The following is a 26,042-nucleotide window of genomic DNA, read 5'->3' as shown; positions in this document are numbered from 1 at the left end:
TTATGGTTTAGAACATGTAGAAATACTTGTATGTCTCTCTGATTGCACTTAATTTGAGGAAAGATACAATGTGTCATGCAGTAACCTTGAAAGAATTAATGCCTCTGCCTAAAAGAGGGCCATGTATTTTTGTTGTTCATATCAGCTTAATGCAGTTCTTGGAATGAAAACAGTTGAATTCTCATCAGTGAAAACCATTGGTGATAGGAGGTCACCTGGAAAAGCATCTGGAAAGGGAAGTCATGGCCTACTGTTTCAGCTTACTAACTATTGATTTGTATTCAAAATTTCTATTTCTTCTTGTACCTATTTCGACATTTTGATCTATGCATTTTATGAAGGTTTTCAACTTCATTAGTATATTGTGGATCATAATACTTATCTTAGAAAAAATTTGTTGTTTCTCTAGTTGGCTTTTCTCTCATTGTGTATTTTGTTATTTACATCTTCTCCTTCACTCCCTCCTTCCTACTTTTTTTTCCTTTGATCAATTGTGCTAGAGATCTTATTAATCTTTTCAGCTTTGGCTTTGTTAGATTTCTCAATTGTTTCTTTTTGTTCTCCAATTCATTGATTTCTGCCCTTATCTGATTATTCCCTTCCTTATTGTTTCTCTGGGTTTGCTCTGTTCCTTCATTCCAACTTCGTGAGTTGAATGCTTAGCTCATTTATTTTGTGAGGAATCTATTTGTACTGTTTTATTGTACCTGATTGTTCTTCTCAGAAGGATTTCCAGAAGAGGAAGTATAGAGTCAAACTACATGAATGTTTTTAAGGTTCTTGATAGATATACCCAGACTGTTCTCCAGGAAGGCTGTGCCAATTAACACGTTTTCTACTGGAGAATGTCCATCTTACTGTAGTCTCAGTAAGTTTAGCCTTTATTCTTCAGTCCACCTCACATGTATTTGGTATATTGATAAGAAGTGTGAAGAGTTAAATTACTTTTTTCCCAAATAGGTAACCAAACACTATTTAATAAGTCTGTCTTTATTGAATTATAATGCAATCTTGATCATGTACTAAATTATTATATCTACTAAATTCTTTTATGGATATGCACACATGCATACACACACAGTATGGGGGCTGTCTTTTCTGTTTCATTGATTTCTCAATCAATTCTTTCATCAGTACTGTGCTGTTTTAATTATTTTTGCTTTTTAAATGTCTGAATATGTGGTGGAGTAAGTTACCACTCCTTGTTCTTTATTTCCATTCTTTTCTTAGCTATTCTTACTGGTTTATTCTTCGAGATATGTTTGAAATTGGCAGGTTCCAAAAAAATCTCATTAGGGTTTTAATCAGAATTACAGTAAGCCTAGAAATTAATTTGTAAATAATTGACAATCTTATAATATTGCATCCAGGAGTATGGTATTTTTTTCTCAAGGTTTCTGTTACTTCCCTTAAAAGAGGTTCATGGTTGTCTTCATAATAGGCCCTGTTAAAATTCCTAAGATTATTTATAAGTCTTTTTCTTCGTTTTATAATTGGGATACTTTCCAATTATATTTTCTATAATTTCTAGCTGATTATTTCTGGTCTATAGTAAAGTTGTTTATTTTGGTATCTCTATTTTATGTTCCAAAAATTATTGAATTCTCTTAGGGTTCCATTGGCTTTTATCATTTGATTCTCCTGGTTTTTGTATTTAGATAATATCCACACATAATGATAATGGTTTTGCTTCATCTATTATTACTTAGCCAGGACTTCTAGAACAATATACTAGTTGGAAAAGAATGCTATCCTTATTTTGTTATCCCTAACTTTAATGGAAATCCCTGTATTGTTTTACCATTAGTGAAACGCTGAATAAGCTTTTCTTTGGAAAAAAAAACATGTTAAGGAATATGTCTAGCTCCCTTTTACTAAAATTTTAAAATCAGCGATACATGTTGAATTTTATCCATTTTTTAAAGTAGCTATTCAGATGATTACATAGTTTTCCTTTCTCAACCTATTGATATTGTAATCATATTTCCAATATAGTTTATATGGTTTCCTACAACAAACCTACTGTGACTATGCTATTTTTAAATACACTGCTTGTTTCTGTGTTTAAAAAAATATTAATAATTTCTAAGTGAGATTAACTGGCCTGTAGTTTTATTGTTTCATCCTCAGATTTCAGTATCAGCATTCTGTTAAGTTTTCGAAATGAATGGGGAAGCTCCCCCACTGTCTCCGCCAATATTATGGAACTGTTTAAGTAGTATACGAAGTGTCAGCATCAAAGTTTGATATCATTCGCTTGTAAGTTTGTCTAGCCACAGAGTCTCTTTGGAAGTAGACTTATCGAAAACTTTTCAGTATCTTTCAGGATTCTTGGTATACTTAGCTTTTCTTCTTAAGTCAGTGTGAGTAATTTATATTTTTCGATTTCATTGAAATTTTCAGATGTATATCATATTCTTAAAATGTTTTGAATTCTACGTGTGTCCCTTGTTTTAGGAAATTTAAAAAGGTTTTGTCTATTTGGTAGGTTGATTCTCTTTTTCGAACAACAAGCTCTTGGATTTATTTATAAATTCCACCCTTTTTCTGTTCTCTGTGATTACTTCCTGATGAACAGCAGCCACCCTAGATCTTTTTGCCTTTACAGAGCCCAGGCTCACCTTTCATGGAGTAGCTATCTTCCTGAAAATTTGCAGTTAGAGACATTTCTATAAAAGGAACTGTGCTTTCCATTGATTTGAGTTTTTATTTCACAGGTATTTTATTTTCATTTCTTTAATCTTCAGTGACAAGCAGTTAATGTTTCTCTAAATAAACTCTGTGACACCAGAGAGCCCTGATATTTAAGCAAATATGGAGCAAATCATTTGAATTGCTGCCTCCAGTTTCTTTTTTCTTTTTTTCTTTTTTTATAATAGGTGTTCTTAAAGTGGGATGCAAATATAGTTGAGAATATGCATCTTTTGGCTTTTGTTTGTTCCTTTACATGCCTGTTCTTATCACTTGTCACTAATCCCAGCTTATGAGAAAAGGATATAGCAGCTCATCTATAGATTAATTCTTTTATGTCGTTCATGCAATACTAACCTGTCATGGGGGACAGGCTTTGTCAATCCGGAGGTAATTTTTCCCACTTGCTTCTGTAATTAGAGGAGTTTGGTTGCAAGATGGCTGGGTACTTATCTGGGGGCCCCAGTTCAGGGTAGGGAAACAAAGGCTACCAGTCCTGTGTTTGTACAGGTGGCCTATGCCCTTGGAACCAGGTGAGCTGGCTGCCCATGGACAGAACCACTAGGGGCCCTTCAGTTAATACAGCCTTGTGGAAGGACCCAAGTGCAGGAGGCAAGGTCTGGACAGCCTGTCTAGATAGCCAGCATTAATAGTGAGTGCTGTGGTGCAGCTAAGACTCTGAGTGTTCTATTTGGCAGGGCTTCGTGTTATACTTGATCTTTTTTTTTCCATGTTACCTATGGCCAGGGTCATAGGAAACCATCAAGTCGCTGCCTTCCTACTGGAATTGCAAGTCTCCTGGCCCACCCCTTCCTCTCAGGCTTGCACTGGTGTTTTCTTCCTAGATTGACACTGATCCTCAAGGGAGGGGCTTGTTGGCTTCCAGAGAGTCTGCTTTCTTAAAGCCTGTGATTAACCTGTCACAATGACTCGGGACCGGGCCCCGGGCTGGAGGGCATTTGAAGGCAACCCTCAGTGTTAGACTCTACAGCGCCTCACTCCTCAGGCCCCCTGCTCCCCCAGCCTTTGCTCTGTGTTGCATCAAAGCTTACAGCTTTTTCTTTACTGGAGCGTTTCCATCTTAGTCTGGGGCTTCTGGCTCTCCAGGGAGCCCTAAGGATTCCCATGCAAACTGTGTGCTTGGTGGCCTGCCTTGATAGACCCCAGAATTCCTAAGGAGTCACAGATGAACAGCTCTTTCAGGGAGATTTGAAGGTCATTTATGTGTATATCGCTTTGCATCCTATTTACATATATGATTTGTTTTTGCTTGGGCTATTTCTAAACCACTGAGTGGGAACTGGAAGAGAAGAGAGAAGGAGCCCATGTACTTCAAGAATCTCATGGAAAAATCAGCACCTTTTCATCCCTCTTGTATATGATCATGTACTTGTGCATATTTGAGAGTTGCTTACTATTAAATTCTCTTGTCTTTAGAAGCCCATCTTTTCGGCTCCCTTCCCCTCCTCTCATTTACTACCACGGTCTGCTATATCCTCCGGCTTCCTAGAGAAATAAAGAATCCATAGGAGCTGATTGGAATTTTTCAAATGCATAGAAACAGCAGGACAGTTAGGCCACGGTTGGGTGTGCATGTCCCCCACAGCGGCTTGTATCAGACGAGGGTGTGTGTGTGTGTGTTTCCCTCCCCTTCCCTCTAATTACCCCTGCCCCACTCCGGAATTGATTTCCCATCAAACTGTTGAGGGTGAAAGGGTAGGTAGGTTAGAGGCTTTAAGTGAACGATTTACCACCACAGCTCATTGGCGACGATTGAAATGCGAACCCTCTCACTCAGCAGGTGGAATGGGGCTTTGATGTGTCCCGTTGTTGGGTGGTGGTTGGTGGCGGAGGGCAGGGGAAGAATCAACAGCTGACGTAGTACTGAGGGCTCATCAGCAGAAACTGCTTAATTTCTCTGCTCTCAGGCAGTTTTGTGGAGCGCTGAATTTGGGGAAATGGAACCAGGGCACCTAGAAGAGAGGGCTGGTTCTGCCCACAGTCAGGCCCGTGTGGTGTGGAGAAAAGTGCTCAGGTAGAGAAGGCTTCTCTCTATTTGCAGCGTCCTCTTGCTTGAGGGAATGTGAGTTATGATGAAATCTCGTTCTTGTCCAAAGGGTGAGGGTGGGGGGTCCTCACCTAAGAAGGATAATCAGAGAAGTTCTGAGGGTCGTCCCCCTTCACGGAAAGATCTCCTGCTACAGTTTCTCAGCTTCCGTTCTACCAAATTCTACCAAATTTGGTAGAATTCAACCAAACTTTGGTAGAACTCTACCAAATTCTATAGCAATGCATTTCAGCTAACTCAAGATGGTCTGAAGACAGTGATCACCAAAGTATCATGAATGGATTTAAGTTGTAATTTAAATGTATGTCATACAGCATTTGTTTGTGTCAAGAAATCACACAAGGGTGATTGGTAGGAATTCTCCAAAAGCTGAGGGAGGGTTTTGGTGTAGAACGATACTGTCCATTGCTATAGCCGCATGGGGCTAATGAGCTCTTGGAATGTGGCCATTTCAAATTGAGATGTTCTGTAAGGATAATGTGTCCATGGAATTTTGAAGAATTAGTAAGAAAAAGGAATGTAAAATAATTCATTAATAATTGTTTAATATTGATTCCATGTTGAAATAATGTTGGGACATATTAGGATAAATAAAATATTCTAAAATTAATTTCACTTTGAAAAATTATTTTTTTAAAGTGTGGCTACTAGAAACTTTAAAATTATAAATGTGTCTCAGGTAGTATTTCAACTGGACAGCGCCAGACAGGATTTCATCTTAATTGTCATGTCTGCATATGATTCCTTTTTCCCACTAGAGGGAGATGTGTCCTCATTTGGAGGAGTCAGCTGCTTAGCTTGTAAACTTCACTGCTTTGGAATGTACCCTTTTAAAAAAGAAGCACTCAAGGTTTTGCTTTGTTTCAATTCTGCATAATTCTGTTGTTTCTGGAGGTTGCCCTTTGCAGGAAAGTGAAGCCAAAACAGAAGAGGCAAGAAAGCAGAGAGGTTTTCCCCCTTGTTTTTGTTAGCGTTCAGGGAGACCTGTTACTTTGTTGGATTGTGGTAGCTTGCTGCTTGTTTGTGGGTTGTTCCCTTGGAACTTGAGTCTGTGTACAGTACAGCGCACACACACAGACACACAGACACACACACACACACACACACACACACAATGTGACCTGTGTGCAGCTGTAACAGAAAGGACCAGGGCAATCACACACCGCTGCAGCACCTCCTGGACCCTATGGAATTCAGTGTGAATGTGTCCTGGAGTTGCGCCCTGTGGCACACTGGGCCCCAGTACTCGATGAGCCTCCCTTTTCTGCTTTTCCTGGGGGCAATGTTGCCTGGGTTTTGAGGCTGGGGCTGATGTTTGCATCTAGTGTGTGTAAATCTGCCCTTTGATCCTACTCTGAAACCAGCATCGTTTCATGATTATGTTTTAGTGACGCGCTCTCTCCCGCTTTTCCTTTGATTTTTCTGGGTAGCTCCTTTGTGGTCCTCTGTGTTTTTTGTATGTTTGTTGGTCCGATGAGCACTGGATTTTTCTTTTCTTGTCTATGCAGTCTGTGCTCTTTTGGGTGATCTCAGCCATTCTGGAGGCTTCATTACTACCCTTATACTGGGGACTCCTAAGTCTTTACCTCCAACTGAGGCGCTGTTTTGAGCTCCATCCATGCCCATCCAGATGCCTATTGACATCACATAGACACCCCCAGACTCAGCCCCCATAGCACTCCTTACCACCCATATCATGGCATTCTTCAGCACCATTGAAATTTCTTATTATTTGTTTGTCTCTCTCATCCAGTGTACAGTAAGTCCCAGGAGAGCAAAAGCCTTGCCAGTCGTGTTCTGCGTCACTCCTGCTATTTCACACTGTGCCTGGTTATTGTTCACGCTTAGGAAGTATTTGAATAAGATTTTTTAATATTTTTTGTTTTAAACCAATTGTACTGTTTACTTATAAGCATATGTATTACCATTATACAATTCCATCAATAATCTTGTTAGCTTTATATCACAGGGCTATGATCACCATCATTTTGTGGCATGGTCTGTTTAAAAATTTTTTTCACCATCTGTACAAGTGGGGCATTTGCCCTCATCCCTCCTGTGTTTCCTTGTGCTGGAAGCTTTTGCGCTTAATCCCTCTCTTTTTGTGACCCTTATGACAAATTAAAGGGACATTTCCATCAGCCCCACCATGTATTTCCAGGAACTGAGGTCACAGAAATGAAGGAGCGTGACATGTTTCCATGCCTGTAGCTCAATCCACGGGCAGCTTTTCCAGGACGTATTCCAGTTTCCTTTGGTACCTCTCCTGTTAAGCCAAGCCTGGTTTCATTTGGATTCGTGACTAATGCACACTGTTTTTCTTGTCAGAACATGAAGAGGAACTGGACCAAGAATTTGACCTGGAGACTGGCACTTTATTTGGAGGATTAAAGAAGGTACAGAGTGGATCAGTGATAAACCTTTTCAATTTTCAAACCTGGTTTCAGTGTTTTGTATCACTTTTGTATTTGGCGTTGACCCAGCCATAGTACTCAGCAACGACTGGACATTAAGTACCTTTCCTGCTGTAAAAGGTGCGAGTGTGCCGTGTGGAGAAAGGCATTCCCCATGCTTTGTCTTTATCTCGTCCCATGTTCTCCTCTCAAGATACTAGAGATGTGGATCGGTAACCTTATCGGTTCATGCAAATTTCACTTCTGTACAGTTTAGGAAGTTCCTTCCTGACCTAGCCATAGCTATTGGAATCAAATGTGGCTCCTGGACACTCCCTATACCAACTCATGGCAACTGTGGAACTGTTTCCTTCCTGCCTCTAGTGCCCCTGGCCGTCCACACCCTGCAGAGCATGCTGGGAATCCCCCGCCCCTCTGCTCCCTGGTTCCGGGTGGCAGTGGGCCATTTATCCTCCACTGCAGTTCATTGTGCCTGCTTAGATGGCGGGCAGGGTGGCCGCTGTTGCTCTCCTAGTGGTGACGGTTAGCACTTCTGTTCTTCAGAGTATGTCATGGGTACGTACCAGACCCTCCTCTTTTGATTGCAAGATGTTAGACTACTTTCTGTGTCCCACCAGAACCCCTTTCCTCTTGAGTCTAGAGTTTTTCTCATTCTTCCCCTTTCAGTTTTCCAGGACCCCATTTCAGTAATGACTTGGATCACACGACGTCCAGCTTCAGCTCATAGTTTGGGGTTCAGGTCAACCCTAGTGAGGAGCTGTGTATTTGTGTTTCTGGGCATTTGGATATATTTAAAACATGATATCCCAACATTGCTTTTTACTATTTTTGCTCTAAGTGTGTAGTGTGCCAGGTATATTGTAAGTTTAATCAGCTTTTGTTGGTTGGCCTGGGACATGGAATGATGCTTGCACTCCAGGTTCTGAGCACCTGACTTACAAATGAACTTTGGAAGACAATTCGTTTCCAAAGTGGGTACTGCCTGTATTGATATCTTCCTACTTTGAGAGTTGCAGATCTTACTTAGAATTGAAGAAAATTGGCTTCAGTTTCCATTTGATTTTCTAGGGTAACCTGTCCCTTTTCTTCCAGCTCTGGCTCTGTACAGAGGCACTGTATTAAATACATGGCCCATGTTTGTCTGGGGCTGGGAAGAATGTCCTGCCCTGTGTGATGCTCTTCCCAGTTGTTCTACTCACCAGACATTTCCGTGAAAAGTTGGATATAAATTTAATTTTCGTTCATCGAATCCACTTGTAAATGTTTCTGATTTAAATAAGCCCTTTTTAGGATTATTAGTAAGACGTGTAATGTGGGTGGTATTGTGCCCACTTCAGAGATGAGGAAATCTGGGAAGCTTTATGTCACAGTGGAATTTGAGTTGTAACAGTGTTACAGAACTCAGGTTGAGCTGCTCATCGCTCAGGAATCCAATACTGAGAGATAAGTGTTGGGTAAAAGGAAAGGTAGCTTTATTGAGGTAGCTGTCAATCCTGGCGAGAAGGTGGACTCATGTCCCAAAGAACCAACTCCCCAAGTTTTGCCCAGAAATTATATAGGGAAAAGAGGAAGGGGCTATGTGCTGAGGAGAGGGTTGTGAGGTGCATGATCAGCTCATGGACATTCTTGGTTGGTGGTGAGGCAACCAGGAGTCAACATCATCAACCTTCTGGTTCTGATTGGTCTGGGGTCTACGTGCTTGTGGGCAGCATATAGTTAACTTCTTCCGCCTGGTGGGGGTTTCAGTATCTGCAAAACAGCTCAAAGGACATGGCTCAGAATATATCTATAGCCCCTGAGGAGAAACTAAAGGTCCTTGACTTTGTTTAGTGGCTAAACTATTATTATTTTGCCTTGTTTGACTTTTTCCTTTGTTTTTGCATTTTCTCACTTCTCTGATTAAACTTACTCTTTGAGTACAGTTTTTCTGCAGACGAGACAGGTGGAGGACAGTGGGCGGGGGGGGATGTTTGTCCTGGGAAGGCCCCATTGGATCCTGCTCTGGTTACAACAGCAGATAGCCCTTGTGAATATCTGGGATCTACTCTTCAGAAATATACTGCTATTGGATCTCTTACAACAGAAAAAAATGGTGATTTAAAAAAATCTTTAGAGTCATAATTCAGGCATTTCAGGTAATACTGAATTGTTTGCCAGGGGCAAAAATAAGCAAACTCATTTTAGACTAAGAGACTTTTTGCTGAAGGGAAGCAACTGTGAGGCAGTTTGAGAAGCTGAACGAGGATCAGGCCCCGCCAGGTGTGGAGCTCCCGTGGATTTCATTGCTGCAGGCTCAGCCCTGCTGGGTGTTGCTACTTCTAGACAAAGGGGCTTTGTCTTCGCTGACTTCCCAGCTCCCACCACTCCGTCACGTTCAGCTGCTTGACTCCCTGCCAAGGCTCCAGAATCCTGGGGACGTGACCTCTTCTGTGCATTCTCCGTGACAGCCCCCCGTAGTGACGGGCACAGGCAGTGGGTGTCAACGTTTAGGTCGACCCTGCCTTTGTGGAACAGTGCACAAGGCTCAGATAAAAGCTCCAAGGACTTTTTCTATTCTGAAAAATCTCTGTTCCTCTGTCCTGCTGACCATCCTTCCATCCATTCATCTGATGCTATTGAGAACCTCTTGTCCTCATCTTTCTGTATCTCATTACCCTGCATAGGGGATGAGTAGTTTGGAGTCCTAGAATTTAGAGGGAAAATGATGAGCCAGGGTGGATAGCCAACAGCTGAAGGAAATTGATTCTGTGTCCTTGGTGAAGATCATGAAATAGACCCGGGGCCGTATGTAGTGACAGGAGGTTTATTGATGTCTGCTGCAAGTCTTATTTCAGCTAAAACAAAAGCCTAATAGGTTCTGAGTATTTCCTTTGGAGGTTATGGGAGGTGGCAAGCAAATGCTATTCTGGTCTAAATTCTAATCAAAAGGTGAAATTAGGCATGAGTAGAAATCGTGAACTTTAGAAGGAAGCTTTTATGTTCTCTGACCAGTCCATCCTTTACATGTCGCTAAACCTCAGCACTGCTGACCTCCTTTGTTTGGGGGCCTGTTCTGTACATTGTAGGGTGTTTAGCAGCATCCCTGGACCCCACCTCGTAGATGCCAGTAGCACCTGCTGCTCCAAGTCATGACAGTCACAAATGTCTCCAGGCATCGCCACATGCCCCCTAAGGACAAAACCGCCTCTCTTTGAGAACAGCCGGCCTGCAGTAATATTTAAGGGCTTTGTCATACTGACTTGGCCATTTCTTACCTTTGCTCCTCCTGTTTCCTCCTCTGGATTATGCTTCACCTCTTCCCTATCTGGTCCTCACTCACACTTCACATCTGAGCCCAGCTATCTCCTGTCACGGAAGCATTGCCTGGACCTTTAATTTGGGCTTAATGCTCGTAGTTCCTGACACTTCTCTGCTTCTCTTTTTATCTCCTTCCACAAATACAGCTTTTAACGAATGTGTTTCTGAGCCCAAGTCCATGTGGAGTGCTAGGGACGTAGTAGTGAACCAGACAGACAAACTTCCTGTCCCAGTGTCTCCTAGTGGGGACAGACCAACAGTAAGTAAATGGATAAACGTAACAGCCACAGATTGAGCTAAATGATATGAAGGAGATGAACAGGGTGATGTGCAGTCATGCTTTGGATTGAATCTTATACCCTATTATGATAAATATATTTGTACAGTGTTATAGTATCCATCCTCCACCGGACTGTGAATCTCACAGGGGCAGGGCTGGGATTTAATAAGTCCTGTATCTTCAATGCCTGGGACAGAGTAGGTGAGTATTTTGCTGAATTTAACTGCAGGAAAGAGTGAGTAACACCGTGCCAGGTGGCAACATTGGCGTAAAATGCATCAGTCCTAAGTTCACCTGGATTGGCATGTACGTGAATGCCAAGTGGGACAGTGTTGACAGTCAGAGCAGGGAGAGACCACCGTGGGCACAAGCAATCCCACACTGCTTCTGGGGGCAGACCTTCAGCTGAGCTCCACAGAATGGGTGGGATTTGGCAAGGTCATCGGTAGAGAAGATGCTCTTCCAGAGGGGCTCAGTGTGGTTGGAAAGGGGACGAACGTATCAGGGTGACGGTGACTCAAGGGGAAGCTTCCCTTAGGACAGTGAAAGGGTGCTGGGCCTGACCACGGTCCTCCGGTTGCTGATGATGGTAGGGAGAATTAGAGCCCAAATCAGAAATACCTTTGGGTCTTATCATTCCTTTGGTGTAAAGCTGCTTGTTTCTGCCGAGACGCCAGTTGTGGTGGGGGAGATTGCATAGGTGTAGCTCTCAAGGAGTGTTCAGGTTACATATGCTGTGACGTTTGCATCCTGTTTTGTGATGTCTCTTTTTCCAGGCTTGAAAGTGCCTCCCCCCGTGGGCTCCAGTGGCCTCTTGGAGCAGTCCTGCGCTGGGAACCTGTGTGTGGCCAGGGACGGGTCGAGCCCGATGCCTTTGCAGTTCTGGCCATCTGTCTCGGTGTTTGGTGGTTCCCTTTTCTCTTGCCTAGTGTTCTTGCTAGATGTCCCAAGAATATGAAGGAAACTTTTTAGTGGCCATGTTCCTTGCTTGATATTTCTAGATAGTAAGTTCTGAATCAAACTGACATGAATGAAGCTCCATGTTGGGTTGTATTATCATGAATTTGTTTTCCTTTTATTTCTGATTCAAGATAGTTGTTATAATGGAAAGAGCACAGGTGTGGAGTTGGATGGACTTGGGTTCAAAATGCAGTTTGCTCCATTTTGGAAAATCATTCATCTCATTTGAGCCTTAGTTTTATTTTTTGGAATATGGGAACGGGAGGTCTCATTGTGGATAAAGAGATGATGATAAAACACCCAGCATGTATGTGGTTGGTACAGAATGGATCCTTAGTCCATGCTGCTGTGGCCATTATTTTGTCCTTCCATGGATGAAGACGTCTTTGCTTTAGAGCTAAGATTTGTTGATTCCCCCTGTCTGGCAAGGAGATAATGTTCTACAGAGAAACATTTAAATCTAGAAGGAGATGGATTGCTGCTGAAAGGAGCTCTCAAAAGCCTAATGCATTATGAAGAATTTTACATGTAATCAATTACTCATTTCTTTCCTGAGGACACCTCTTCCTGTGACAGTTCTGAAATTGGGGCCCACTTGTAAATGAGACGTTCTTTCAGAAGTAGAATCAGAGAGGAATTTTCATTGCCTGCCAAGAAAGTCAGAAAGAGAAGATCAGATCAGAGAAGGGAAGCTTGATCACTTATGTCTTTGAATGTTAAGAGAGAAGAGGTCGTTTCTAAAGTAAAGATACAATTTTTAGCTACTCAGATTTTACCTATAAAGATTTTGATATTCAACTTATTTATAAATTCCTCTGTATTTTGATACTTAAAAAAAAACACCTCAGCAAGCCCTATGTTGAACCATTTAACAAATATTCGTTGAGTGGCTGCTGTGTGAGAGGCTTCTAGGCTGGGTGCTGGGAGGCTGTGACCTTCCAGGCTCTGTCTTCGCTGGGCCCTGAATTCGGGGGACACTGATGCCGAGACGGTGAGGTAAGTGATGCAGCTGCTCACGGGGCATGCAGAAACAGAAGGTGCCTGTAACCCAGACGCACAGAAATTAGGGCTGAGGTATTGGGGAACGATGGGTGAAGGGAGTAGCAGGCCTAAGGACTGGATTTGAGAGAGTCATTCAGTTTGGCTGGGAGGTTGAGTGAGAGGAAGGGATGATACGAGATAGACAGGGGCTGGATCATAAAGGCCATTGGGTACCATAGGTGGAGTCTGGACTTTATTCAGAAGGCAAGGGACGGTTACTGAAGGGGTTGAGGCCGTTGCCATTTCTTCTGAGGACTCTTTGAGGAGCCTTGGGATTTCCCTGCCTTGCCCGCCTTTCCCGATCTCCCCCACTCAAGGTTTGTGCATCCCTGGAGTTAACATCCTGGAATGTATATCTCATAGTGTCCCTCAAAACCCATGCATGGCTCCCCATCTCTTACAGTGTAAAGTCCAGACTCGGAGGCTGACATTCAGCCCCATTTGTCCACTGGCCCTACCTTGTTTTAGCAGCCTCAGCTCCCTGTAGTAACCATGTGCTACTACATAACAGGATCGTCTGCCATTCCCCAAGGATGCCTTGAGGTTTCCTCCCCGTGATCCTCATGCAGACTGGGCACACTTCCCTGCGGCTCAGGGAACAGCCCACGTGGAACCTTTCCTGATGCCTCTCCCCCGGCTCCTCCCCCTGTTGGCATTGATTTCTCCCTCCTATGAGCTCCATTCCCAGGACTCCTCCCCAAGCCTGTGTTATAGAGCAGTTAACCTGTTCTGGATGTAAGAGGATCTTTCATCCCTGCCTCACTGGAGCAGGCATTCAGTAGTGGCAGTTGGATTAAGGTAGACATGGCTGTCTGGTTGGGCACTTATAGTGAAGGATCACTGGCCCCTTGGCAAGGTTTGCTTTGTTTCACGTGTCTAAACTCTGGCAGGTTTAGAGAGTGTAGGCCTTACCTCATTTTCATTAAGCCGTAGCTCCTCGAAGATGATTCCGGTGTTCCGGTCGTGTCTGCCTTCCCCCATCTGACGGGAACAGGTGAATGTGTGGTTTGGCTGTCTGTGTGACTTTTCAGCCCGTCCTTATTAACAGAGGATTGGATTTGATGCAGCTTTGCCCCTTCACAGAGGGGCTGCTCAGCAGACGTAGGTTCTTGTGTCCTGGGCCAGCCCCTCCAGGCAGAGAGGGTGTGGGCTGAGGAGTCTCCAGATGGTCGGGGCAAGAAGCCCACAGACTGGTAACGGAGGGAAGGCTCCTGAGCACGCGTTGGGCTTGATTCCCTCTCGTTAACACGAAGAACTCCTGCCCTTAGCCCGCCAGTACGCTGTCTCTTGTCTAGTCTCGTCCCTGCTGGATGTCCGTCCTGATACGTAGGAGATGTGCAACTAGGCGGGGGGAAAAGTGAGGCGGTAGTGATTTCCTGGGGAGCACAGGAAAGGGAAGCTCTCTGCCTTATGTGAAAATAGGGTCTGTAATGCAGATGGATAAGCATCAAATTTGCTTATTAGCTCAGCCAGTAAGGCCCCTGCTTGGCCCTCCTCTCTCTTTTATATCTACTAACTCATGCAAAATATTGTTTTTTTAAAAAAAATTAATTAATGAATGATTGATTCATTTTTGTCTGCGTTGGGTCTTCATTGCTGCACGCGGGCTTTCTCTAGTTGCGGCGAGTGGGCTTTACTCTTTTAAAAATTTATTTATTTATTTATATTTATTTTTGGCTGTGCTGGGTCTTCGTTTCTGTGTGAGGGCTTTCTCTAGTTGCGGCGAGCGGGGGCCACTCTTCATCGCTGTGCGCGGGCCTCTCACTATCGTGGCCGTTCTTGTTGCGGAGCACAGGCTCCAGACGCGCAGGCTCAGTAGTTGTGGCTCACGGGCCCAGTTGCTCTGCGGCATGTGGGATCTTCCCAGACCAGGGCTCGAACCTGTGTCCCCTGCATTGGCAGGCGGATTCTCAACCACTGCACCACCAGGGAAGCCCGGGCTTTACTCTTTGTTGCCGTGCACGGTGCACATTGCGGTGGCTTCTGTTGTTGCAGAGTACGGGCTCTAGTTGCGCAGGATTCAGTAGTTGTGGTGCACGGGCTTAGTTGCTCTGCGGCATGTGGGATCTTCCCAGACCAGGGCTCGAGCCTGTGTCCCCTGCATTGGCAGGCGGATTCTCAACCACTGCACCACCAGGGAAGCCCGGGCTTTACTCTTTGTTGCCGTGCACGGTGCACATTGCGGTGGCTTCTGTTGTTGCAGAGTACGGGCTCTAGTTGCGCAGGATTCAGTAGTTGTGGTGCACGGGCTTAGTTGCTCTGCGGCATGTGGGACCTTCCTGGACCAAGGATCGAACCTGTGTGCCCTGCATTGGCAGGCGGATTCTTAACCACTGCACCACCAGGGAAGTGCCCCCAAATATTGTTTATTTTGTTATAAAGTTTCTTGAAGGAGCCAGGAGAAGATAAGGTGAAGTTAGAACCAAGGGTTTAGCCCTGCAGGACTGAAAAATCAGGTGTGTGTATGTGTACGTGCACACGTATGGAGGGAGAGAAGAGAGAAAAAGAAACAGATTGAGAGAGAGAGAGATTCCCCGTGAATACTTAGTAAAACTTTGAGGTGATGATATAGGTTTGGAGTGGTGAGACATTTCTCAGCCACAAGCCAGTCAGTTTACAAGTAATTCTTTGCTCATCAAGTGCTTTTCTATAGGTGCTGTGGGTTAAGGGAAGTAAGAGCATAGTTTCTCTCCTCAACAAGCTAATACTCCGCCTGAGAATGCCAGGCTGCCATGTGGCTTTAATAGGGATGATGCTCTAATTATTTAACGAAGGGCAGCAGCGTCAGTCAAGCTGAAGAGGTAGCAGGTGTACACAGCCAGGGCAACTGACCCTGTTTGTGTGTCCTGCCTGAAAATCGGCATTACATTTAACAGAGTGTTTCCATTTTTATGAGTGTCCCTGGTTGGTATAGCCAAAAATTGCCAGGTGAGTTTCCAACCTTGGAATGACCAGGGAAGGCTCCCCAGAGGAGGTGGATCTGAGCTGAGCCTTGAACAGAGGGATAGTGTTTTGAACTGACCCGAGTCTGTCTGATTGTTGAACAAAAATCACATTCTTTGGTTTTACTCTTATTAGCTTCTGGTAGTTGGAGGTGGGTAGGAGTTAAATATCTTCCTTTCCTGTAACCTCACTACCAAGTGGTACGTCATAGGGAAAGAGTTCAGATCTGAATTCTGCCACGTGTGCAAACACTTATTATTTATTTCTTCAGTGGCAGGTACAAAATCTGCCACTGAACCTGTTCTCTGTCTTTAGGTTCTCCAACAAGCACCCTGCAGGAAGGATTCACCTGAGGCTGAGGCAGTTCTACTCTGTGGGCTGGAGCAGACACCCTGCTAGTCTGACGGGGGAACGGAACCTTATGAAGTAAAGGGACATAAAAGCACAGGGGTGCTAGAAGGAGGGCTGTTTTCTCTGAAGCTCTGGGTGCCTGGTCCAGGGATTCTAATGCCTCACCCTTATGAGGTTATTGGAGGCTGAGAAGATTTCTAACCCACTGCCTATTTTGAACACCACTTCCTTCATTTGTAAATTACTTATTTCTAACAGTCTTAATGCTAATAAATTCTCAGGTGCAGCTTTCAATACCAATATTGAAATCATTTGAATTGTAGCCATGTCTGGAACTGGATTTCTGACTGGGACCCTTCAGATGCTAACTCATTCCTTCTGGAATGTGGACTCTGCATTTGGGCACTTTTATTGTCAAGAACAGTCCCTCGGGGTAGAGGGGGTTGTTTACACAACACATCCTATGTAAGTGCTCCAACAGATAGGATTCTGAGAGTAGAAGGAGTAGAGTTCAGCAGTGGCTTAGAGCTGAAATTTGGGGAGAGACATGGGGGAGTGGGGAGGAGGGGAAACACTTCCTTTTCCCAGTACATTCCCTGAAAGTGGTGCCTGTCACCATTCTTTAAAAGGTTATTACCTTTTAAAATCATGACATGACAGTTGATAAGTCTCTGTTAAAAAGAAATTAGAAGCAGCTGCAGGATAAGAGTAAGATCATGGGCCCTTGGGAGATGTGAAGGGCGGTGTCTTTGTGTGGGGAACTGACTGGAGCTGCTTTCAGGATCACAGTATCTGCTGAAAAGTTCAAATTGGTGAGGGTTCGTCCATTATAATTTTGCTTCTGGGTTCTATGAAGGCAGTTCTCCAGCTAAATTTGATCATACTTGTAGACATTTATTAGGCAAGCAGTAGAAACCAGTTCATACCAGCCTGTTTGCTGGGCTGGATGAAGTTTCAGGAGGCTCTTTGTCCTTTAGGAGCTGGTACCACTACCATGCATTGAAGGTTGCTTTCATGGCTATGACATCATGCACTGGGGATTCTGGACAACCTGGCGTCAGGCCACCAGATACTTTCCAACTTGTAGCTGAATACAGGACCTTTGAGTGGGGCTTCAGGGTCATCACTTAGGATATATGTTTTCAACATTTTAGATTCTTCATTATGTAAGAGAGGGAAGGGGAACAGTTCAGTTGTTTTAGCCAATGTTTCTGGCAAGTCAAGACTTCATCAGTGGAAATTCATTTCACATAAATTTATGACATTTTACTGGAACAGTTCAGGTAGAAAACCAATAAAACCTGTCTATAAGTTTCTTATTTATAATACTAAACTGTGTAGGTTAACCAGAACAGTTCAGGTAGAAAAACAAATAAAACCTTAGCCTATAAGCTTCTTACTTATAATACTAAACTTCATAGGTTAAGAGGAATAACGGCATGTTAAAAATGGCAGGAAGATGGGTTATTTCAGAGAAATCGTCTTTTATTACAACATCAGACATCAGCTCTGCCAAAGCAAGGCCTCAAAAAATTTGTTGAACACTCAGACTTAGTTCTCTTCATGGAAATCTTTAGTAAAAGGCAAAAGATTTAGTCTATTTGAAGAGAAACCAGAGTGTAAGACTGGCTTACTAAGCTCATTTCTCCAGTAACCGCAGCTCCTACTGGACTGATGGTGGCTCTTTGTCCCCAAGGGCACTTCCTGCTTAAAGTTTGTACAAGGAATTTTGTAAGCAAACTTCTCATAGTTAGAAATGTTGAGTTGAAAGGAATATTCTTTTAAACTTGAAAGGATCGTACTCTATGCAGGGTACTGTGGGTATGCAAATGAGAAGTCTGACTCATCAACTTTGAGATTCTGCCAATACCGTAGTATTCCTAGCATGCCTCAGGAACCACCATTAGGGGGCGAAGCAGATGTCTACGTGGCTGGGCTTTAAACCCCGTCCTGGTTCAACCACGGAAACTGCAGTTTTTGTATGTGGTATATTGGGACTTTGAGTGTGGTTTTATTCCTTTCCTTTCCCTAACCACCAGCACAGTTAAAATACAGAACCCGAAAGAACTCCCTTGCTGCCTCTTTCTAGTCACACCCATCCTGCTCTCGCCATCCCTAACCCATGGAAGCCACAGTTTTGTTATTCCATCTCATGATTTTGTCATTTGAGAATGTTATATAAATGGAGTCATACAGTATTATAACCTTTTGAGACTGGCTCCCTCCCCCGCCCCCAGCTTAATGCCCTTGAGATTCATACAAGTTGTGTGTATCAGTAATTTATTCCTTTTCTTTGCAGGGTATTAGTTAATGATATGGATGGACCGCAGTTTGTTTAACCACTTGGCCCGTGAAGGACATTTCGGTTGTTTCCAGTTTTTGGCTATTATAACTAAATCTGATGTGAATATTTGTGTACAGGTTTTCGTGTGAACTTGTTTTATTTTCTCAGGGATAAATACCCAGGTGTTTGATTGCTGGATTGTATGATAAGTACATGTTTGGTTTTATGAAAAACTGTATAAATTGTTTTCCAAAATGGCTCTACCATTTTACATTCCCACCAAAAAAATGTATGAGATACTCAGTTTCTCTGCATACTTGCTAGCATCTGGCCTTATTAACATTTTAAATTTCAGCTATTCTGATAGGTGGGTAGTGATATCTCATCACGGTTTTAATTTGCATTTCCCTAATAGTTAAAGATGTTGAACATATTTTCATGCGCTTATTTCTCATCTCTATATACTCTTTGGTGAAATTCTGTTCATATCTTTTGCCCATTTTTACTTGGATTGTTTGGTTTATTTTTACTGTTGAGTTCAGAGAGTTCTCTGTATAGTCTAGATACTAGTTCTTTGTCAGGTAGGTGGTTTGCAAATATTATTTCTCAGGCAGTAGCTTGACTTTTCATCTTCTTGGTAGGGTCTTTCACAGAAATCCAGTTTATTAATTTTTTTTTTCTCTTAAGAAGTGTACTTTTTTTTTTTTAATTTGTTTTTATTTTATTTTTGGCTGTGTTGGGTCTTCGTTTCTGTGCGAGGGCTTTCTCCAGTTGTGGCGAGTGGGGGCCACTCTTCATCGCGGTGCGTGGGCCTCTCACTGTCACGGCCTCTCCCGTTGCGGAGCACAGGCTCCAGACGCGCAGGCTCAGTAGTTGTGGCTCATGGGCCTAGTTGCTCCGCGGCATGTGGGATCTTCCCAGACCAGGGCTCGAACCCGTGTCCCCTGTATTGGCAGGCAGATTCTTAACCACTGCGCCACCAGGGAAGCCCCAAGAACTGTGCTTTTGGTGTCATGTCTAAGTACTCTTGGCCTAGTTTTATGACCCAAAGATTTTCTCTTTTTTTTTTTTTCCCCCAAAGTTTCCTAGTTTTGCATTTTACCTTTAAGTCTATGATCCCTTTTGGGTTAATTTTTGGGTTAATTTAGGTAGAGATTTATTATTATTATTTTTTTGCTTATGGATGTCCAATTGCTACAGCACCTTTTGTTGAAAAGGCTGTCTTCCTCTATTGAATTGTTTCGCACCTTTGTCATAAATCAATTGGCCAAACTTGTGTGGCTCTATTTCTGGGTTTTCATTTCTGTTCCATTGATATATGTATCTGTCTTTACACTAATGCCACATTTTCTTGATTACTGGTGAGTCTTAAAATCAAGTAATGTAATCTAACTTTATTCTTTTTTTTCAAAATTGTTTTAGCTCATTTAGTTCCTTTGCCTTTCCAAATATGCTTTAGAATAAGCTTTTCTATATCTACAAGACTTTTTGCTGGGATTTTGATAGAATTCTGTTAAATTTATAGATCAATTTGGAAAATTGATATCTTCACTATGTTGAATTTTCCAATCCATGAACACAGTGTGTCTTTAGATTTATGTACATCTTTTTGGATTTATTTCATTAGTATTTTGTAGTTTTTAGGAGACAAATTCTATACATGTTTTGTTACATTTATGCCTAAGTATTTTATTTTTTGAGTGATTATAAATGGTTTTACATTTTAAATTTCAATTTCCACATGTTCATTGCTAGTATATAGAAGTACAGTTGGCTTTTATATGTTGATCTTATATCCTATGGCTTTTCTGAGCTCATTTATTCCTTATTGGAGGGTTTTTTTTCCTTTCTTTTTGGACAGACTTGTTGAGTTTTTCTGTGTAAACAATCATGTCACCTGCAAATCGGGACATTTTCATGTCTTCCTTTTCAATCTATACGTCTCTTATTTTCTTTTCTTATTGTGCTGGCTAGGATTTCTAGTATTATGTTGAATAAGAGTTATGAGAGTGTACATCCTTGTCTTTTTCCCAGTCTTAACCATTAAGATCAGTCTTTCACCATTAAGTATGATGTTTCTGTAGGTCTTTCTGTAGATGTTCTTTATCAAATGAGAGGAAGTTTCCCTCTATTCCTAGTTTTCTGAGAATTTTTATGAATTAGTATTGAATTTTGTTAGATGTTTTTTCGGCATCAATTGATATGATGATACGATTTTTCTTCTTTAATTAAGAAAATGTTAATATGTTGGATTACTTTGATTAATTTTTGAGTATTGAACCAGCCTTGCATCCCTGGGATAAACTCCACTTGGTCATGGTGTATAATTTTTTTATATATGTAGCTGGACTACACTTGCTGATATTCTGCTGAGATTTTTCTTGTCTGTGTTCATGAGGGATATTAGACTGTAGTTCTCTCTTTCTCTCTGAGTACTGTCTATGTCTGATTATTTATTTATTTATTTATTTATTTATTTATTTATTTATTTATTTATGGCTGTGTTGGGTCTTCATTTCTGTGCGAGGGCTTTCTCTAGTTGCGGCAAGTGGGGGCCACTCTTCATTGCGGTGCACGGGCTTCTCACTGTCGCGGCCTCTCTTGTTGTGGAGGACAGGCTCCAGACGCGCAGGCTCAGTAGTTGTGGTTCACGGACCCAGTTGCTCCGCGTCATGTGCGATCTTCCCAGACCAGGGCTCGAACCCGTGTCCCCTGCATTGGCAGGCAGATTCTCAACCACTGCGCCACCAGGGAAGCCCCTATGTCTGACTTTTGACTGATTATATATGGTCTTGTATTTTTAATTTCAGATTTCATGTGTTTATTACTAGACTTAGAAAATGAGTTGGGGAGTATCTCCCCACTTAAAGAGAGGTGCTTTAGGTGTCAGGTAGAATTCTTTAGTGAAACCATGTGGGACTGGAGATTTCTTTTTAGGGATTTTAAAACTATGAATTCAATTTATTTGATGGTTAAAATGATATATATATATATTTTTAATTTAATTTTATTTATTTTTTTATACTGCAGGTTCTTGTTAGTCATCAATTTTATACACATCAGTGTATACATGTCAACCCCAATCGCCCAATTCATCACACCCCCACCCCCACGCCCCCTGCCGCTTTTCCCCCTTGGTGTCCATACGTTTGTTCTCTACATCTGTGTCTCAATTTCTGCCCTGCAAACCGGTTCATCTGTACCATTTTTCTAGGTACCACATATATGCGTTAATATACGATATTTGCTTTTCTCTTTCTGACTTACTTCACTCTGTATGACAGTCTCTAGATCCATCCACATCTCAACAAATGACTCAATTTCGTTCCTTTTTATGGCTGAGTAATATTCCATTGTATATACGTACCACATCTTCTTTATCCATTCGTCTGTCGATGGGCATTTAGGTTGCTTCCATGACCTGGCTATTGCAAATAGTGCTGCAATGAACACTGTGGTGCATGTGTCTATTTGAATTATGGTTTTCTCTGGGTATATGCCCAGTAGTGGGATTGCTGGATCATATGGTAATTCTATTTTTAGTTTTTTAAGGAGCCTCCATACTGTTCTCCATAGTGGCTGTATCAATTTACATTCCCACCAACAGTGCAAGAGGGTTCCCTTTTCTCTACACCCTTTCCAGCATTTGTTGTTTGTAGATTTTCTGATGATGCCCATTCTAACTGGTGTGAGGTGATACCTCATTGTAGTTTTGATTTGCATTTCTCTAATAATTAGTGATGTTGAGCAGCTTTTCATGTGCTTCTTGGCCATCTGTATGTCTTCTTTGGAGAAATGTCTATTTAAGTCTTCTGTCCACTTTTGGATTGGGTTGTTCGTTTTTTTAATATTGAGCTGCATGAGCTGTTTCTATATTTTGGAGATTAATCCTTTGTCCGTTGATTTGTTTGCAAATATTTTCTCCCATTCTGAGGGTTGTCTTTTCGTCTTGTTTATGGTTTCCTTGGCTGTGCAAAAGCTTTTAAGTTTCATTAGGTCCCATTTGTTTATTTCTGTTTTTATTTCCATTACTCTAGGAGGTGGGTCAAAAAAGATCTTGCTGTGATTTATGTCAAAGAGTGTTCTTCCTATGTTTTCCTCTAAGAGTTTTATAGTGTCCAGTCTTACATTTAGGTCTTGAATCCATTTTGAGTTTATTTTTGTGTATGGTGTTAGAGAGTGTTCTAATTTCATTCTTTTACATGTAGCTGTCCAGTTTTCCCAGCACCACTTATTGAAGAGACTGTCTTTTCTCCATTGTATATCCTTGCCTCATTTCTCATAGATTAGTTGACCATAGGTGAGTGGGTTTACCTCTGGGCTTTCTATCTTGTTCCATTGATCTATGTTTCTGTTTTTGTGCCAGTACCATATTGTCTTGATTACTATAGCTTTGTAGTATAGTCTGAAGTCAGGGAGTCTGATTCCTCCAGCTCTGTTTTTTTCCCTCAAGACTGCTTTGGCTATTCGGGGTCTTTTGTGTCTCCATACAAATTTTAAGATTTTTTGTTCTAGTTCCGTAAAAAATGCCATTGGTAATTTGATAGGGATTGCATTGAATCTGTAGATTGCTTTGGGTAGTATGGTCATTTTCACAATATTGATTCTTCCAATCCAACAACATGGCATATCTCTCCATCTGTTGGTATCATCTTTAATTTCTTTCATCAGTGTCTTGTAGTTCTCTGCATACAGGTCTTTTGTCTCCCTAGGTAGGTTTATTCCTAGGTATTTTATTCTTTTCGTTGCAATGGCAAATGGGAGTGTTTCCATAATTTCTCTTTCAGATTTTTCATCATTAGTGTATAGGAATGCAAGAGATTACTGTGCATTAATTTTGTATCCTGCAACTTTACCAAATTCATTGATTAGCTTTAGTAGTTTTCTGGTGGCATCTTTAGGTTTCTCTATGTATAGTGTCATGTCATCTGCAAACAGTGACAGTTTTACTTCTTCTTTTCCAATTTGGATTCCTTTAATTTCTTTTTCTTCTCTGATTGCTGTGGCTAGGACTTCCAAAACCATGTTGAATAATAGTGGTGAGAGTGGACATCCTTGTCTTGTTCCTGAATTTAGAGGAAATGCTTTCAGTTTTTCACCATTGAGAATGATGTTTGCTGTGGGTTTGTTGTATATGGCCTTTATTATGTTGAGGTAGGTTCCCTCTATGCCCACTTTCTGGAGAGTTTTTATCATAAATGGGTGTTGAATTTTGTCAAAAGCTTTCTCTGCATCTATTGACATGATCATGTGGTTTTTATTCTTCAATTTGTTAATATGGTGTATCACATTGATTGATTTGCGTATACTGAAGAATCCTTGCATCCCCGGGATAAATCCCTCTTGATCATGGTGTATGATCCTTTTAATGTGTTGTTGGATTCTGTGTGCTAGTATTTTGTTGAGGATTTTTGCATCTATATTCATGAGTGATATTGGTCTGTAATTTTCTTTTTTTGTAGTATCTTTGTCTGGTTTTGGTATCAGGGTGATGGTGGCCTCATAGAATGATTTTGGGAGTGTTCCTTCCTCTGCAATTTTTGGGAAGAGTTTTAGAAGGATGGGTGTTAGCTCTTCTCTAAATGTTTGATAGAATTCACTTTTGTTTGTTGGGAGATTTTTAATCACAGTTTCAATTTCATTACTTGTGATTGGTCTGTTCATATTTTCTCTTTCTTCCTGGTTCAGCCTTGGAAGGTTATACCTTTCTAAGAATTTGTCCATTTCTTCCAGGTTGTCCATTTTATTGGCATAGAGTTGCTTATAGTAGTCTCTTAGGATGTTTTGTATTTCTGTGGTGTCTGTTGTAACTTCTCCTGTTTCATTTCTAATTATATTGATTTGAGTCCTATCCCACTTTTTCTTGATGAGTCTGGCTAATGGTTTATCAATTTTGTTTACCTTCTCGAAAAACCAGCTTTTAGTTTTATTGATCTTTGTTCTTGTTTTCTTTGTTTCTATTTCATTTATTTCTGCTCTGATCTTTATGATTTCTTTCCTTCTGGTTACTTTGGGTTTTGTTTGTTCTTCTTTCTCTAGTTGCTTTAGGTGTAAGGTTAGATTGTTTATTGTTTCCTGAGGTAGGCTTGTATAGCTGTTAACTTCCCTCTTAGAACTGCTTTTGCTGCATCCCATAGGTTTTGGATCGTCATATTTTCATTGTCATTTGTCTCTAGGTATTTTTTGATTTCCTCTTTGATTTCTTCACTGATCTCTTGGTTAGTAATGTATCGTTTAGCCTCCATGTGTTTGTGTTTTTTACGTTTATTTCCCTGTAATTCGTTTCTAATCTCATAGCATTGTGGTCAGAAAAGATGCTTGATATGATTTCAGTTTTCTTAAATTTACTGAGGCTTGATTTGTGACCCAAGATGTGATCTATCCTGGAGGATGTTCTGTGCGCACTTGAGGAGAAAGTGTAATCTGCTGTTTCTGGATGGAAAGTCCTATAAATATCAATTAAATCTCTCTGGTCTATTGTGTTATTTAAAGCTTCTGTTTCCTTATTTATTTTCATTTTGGACGATCTGTCCATTGGTGTAAGTGAGGTGTTAAAGTCCCCCACTATTATTGTGTTACTGGCGGTTTCCTCTTTTAGAGCTATTAGCAGTTGCCTTATGTATTGATGTCCTACTACGTTGGGTGCATATATATTTATAACTGTTATATCTTCTTCTTGGATTGATCCCTTGATCATTATATAGTGTCCTTCCTTGTCTCTTGTAACATTCTTTATTTTAAAGTCTATTTTATCTGATATGAATATTGCTACACCTTTTGATTGCTTTCTTTTGATTTCCATTTGCATGGAATATCTTTTTCCATCCCCTCACTTTCCATCTGTATGTGTCCTTAGGTCTGACGTGGGTCTCTTGTAGACAACATATATATGGGTCTTGTTTTTGTATCTATTCGGCAAGCCTGTGTCTTTTGGTTGGAGCATTTAATCCATTCACATTTAAGGTAATTATCAATATGTATGTTCCTATGACCATTTTCTTTATTGTTTTGGGTTTGTTGCTGTAGGTCCTTTTCTTCTTTTGTGTTTCCCACTTAGAGAAGTTTCTTTAGCATTTGTTGTAGAGCTGATTTGGTGGTGCTGAATTCTCTTAGCTTTTGCTTGTCTGTAAAGCTTTTGATTTCTCCATCGAATCTGAATGAGATCCTTGCCAGATAGAGTAATCTTGGTTGTAGCTTCTTCCCTTTCATCACTTTAAGTATATCATGCCACTCCCTTCTGGCTTGTAGAGTTTCTGCTGAGAAATCAGCTGTTAACCTTATGGATGTTCCCTTGTATGTTATTTATTGTTTTTCCCTTGCTGCTTTCAATAATTTTTCTTGGTCTTTAATTTTTGCCAATTTGATTACTATGTGTCTCGGTGTGTTTCTCCTTGGGTTTATCCTGTATGGGACTCTCTGCGCCTCCTGCACTTGGGTGGCTATTTCCTTACCCATGTTAGGGAAGTTTTCGACTATAATCTCTTCAAATATTTTCTCAGGTCCTTTCTCTCTCTCTTCTCCTTCTGGGACCCCTATAATGCGAATGTTGTTGCGTTTAATGTTGTCCCAGAGGTCTCTTAGGCTGTCTTCATTTCTTTTCATTCTTTTTTCTTTAGTCTGTTCCGCAGCAGTGAATTCCACCATTCTGTCTTCCAGGTCACATATCCGTTTTTCTGCCTCAGTTATTCTGCTATTGATTCCTTCGAGTGTAGT

General features: G+C 41.5%; 1 protein-coding gene and 1 non-coding gene across 5 annotated transcripts in view; one reads left to right on the top strand and one right to left on the bottom strand.

The window, feature by feature from the left end:
• The window catches only part of HHAT (hedgehog acyltransferase), a 358,064-nt gene that overhangs the window by 20,252 nt on the left and 311,770 nt on the right, over nucleotides 1-26,042 (top strand). For all 4 annotated transcript variants that reach the window (XM_036874689.1, XM_036874661.1, XM_036874679.1 and 1 more), the window contains one exon: nucleotides 7,088-7,155. In XM_036874689.1, the coding sequence (XP_036730584.1) occupies nucleotides 7,088-7,155 (68 nt within the window). The remainder of the gene's footprint in view (nucleotides 1-7,087; nucleotides 7,156-26,042) is intronic.
• Nucleotides 17,551-17,666, bottom strand: LOC118887529. Its single transcript, XR_005018020.1, has one exon. It is a non-coding gene; the product is annotated as a U5 spliceosomal RNA (small nuclear RNA).

This window comes from Balaenoptera musculus, chromosome 1, assembly GCF_009873245.2.
Source record: "Balaenoptera musculus isolate JJ_BM4_2016_0621 chromosome 1, mBalMus1.pri.v3, whole genome shotgun sequence".
Lineage (NCBI taxonomy): Eukaryota > Metazoa > Chordata > Mammalia > Artiodactyla > Balaenopteridae > Balaenoptera > Balaenoptera musculus.
This window is presented reverse-complemented; position numbering and strand designations above follow the sequence as displayed.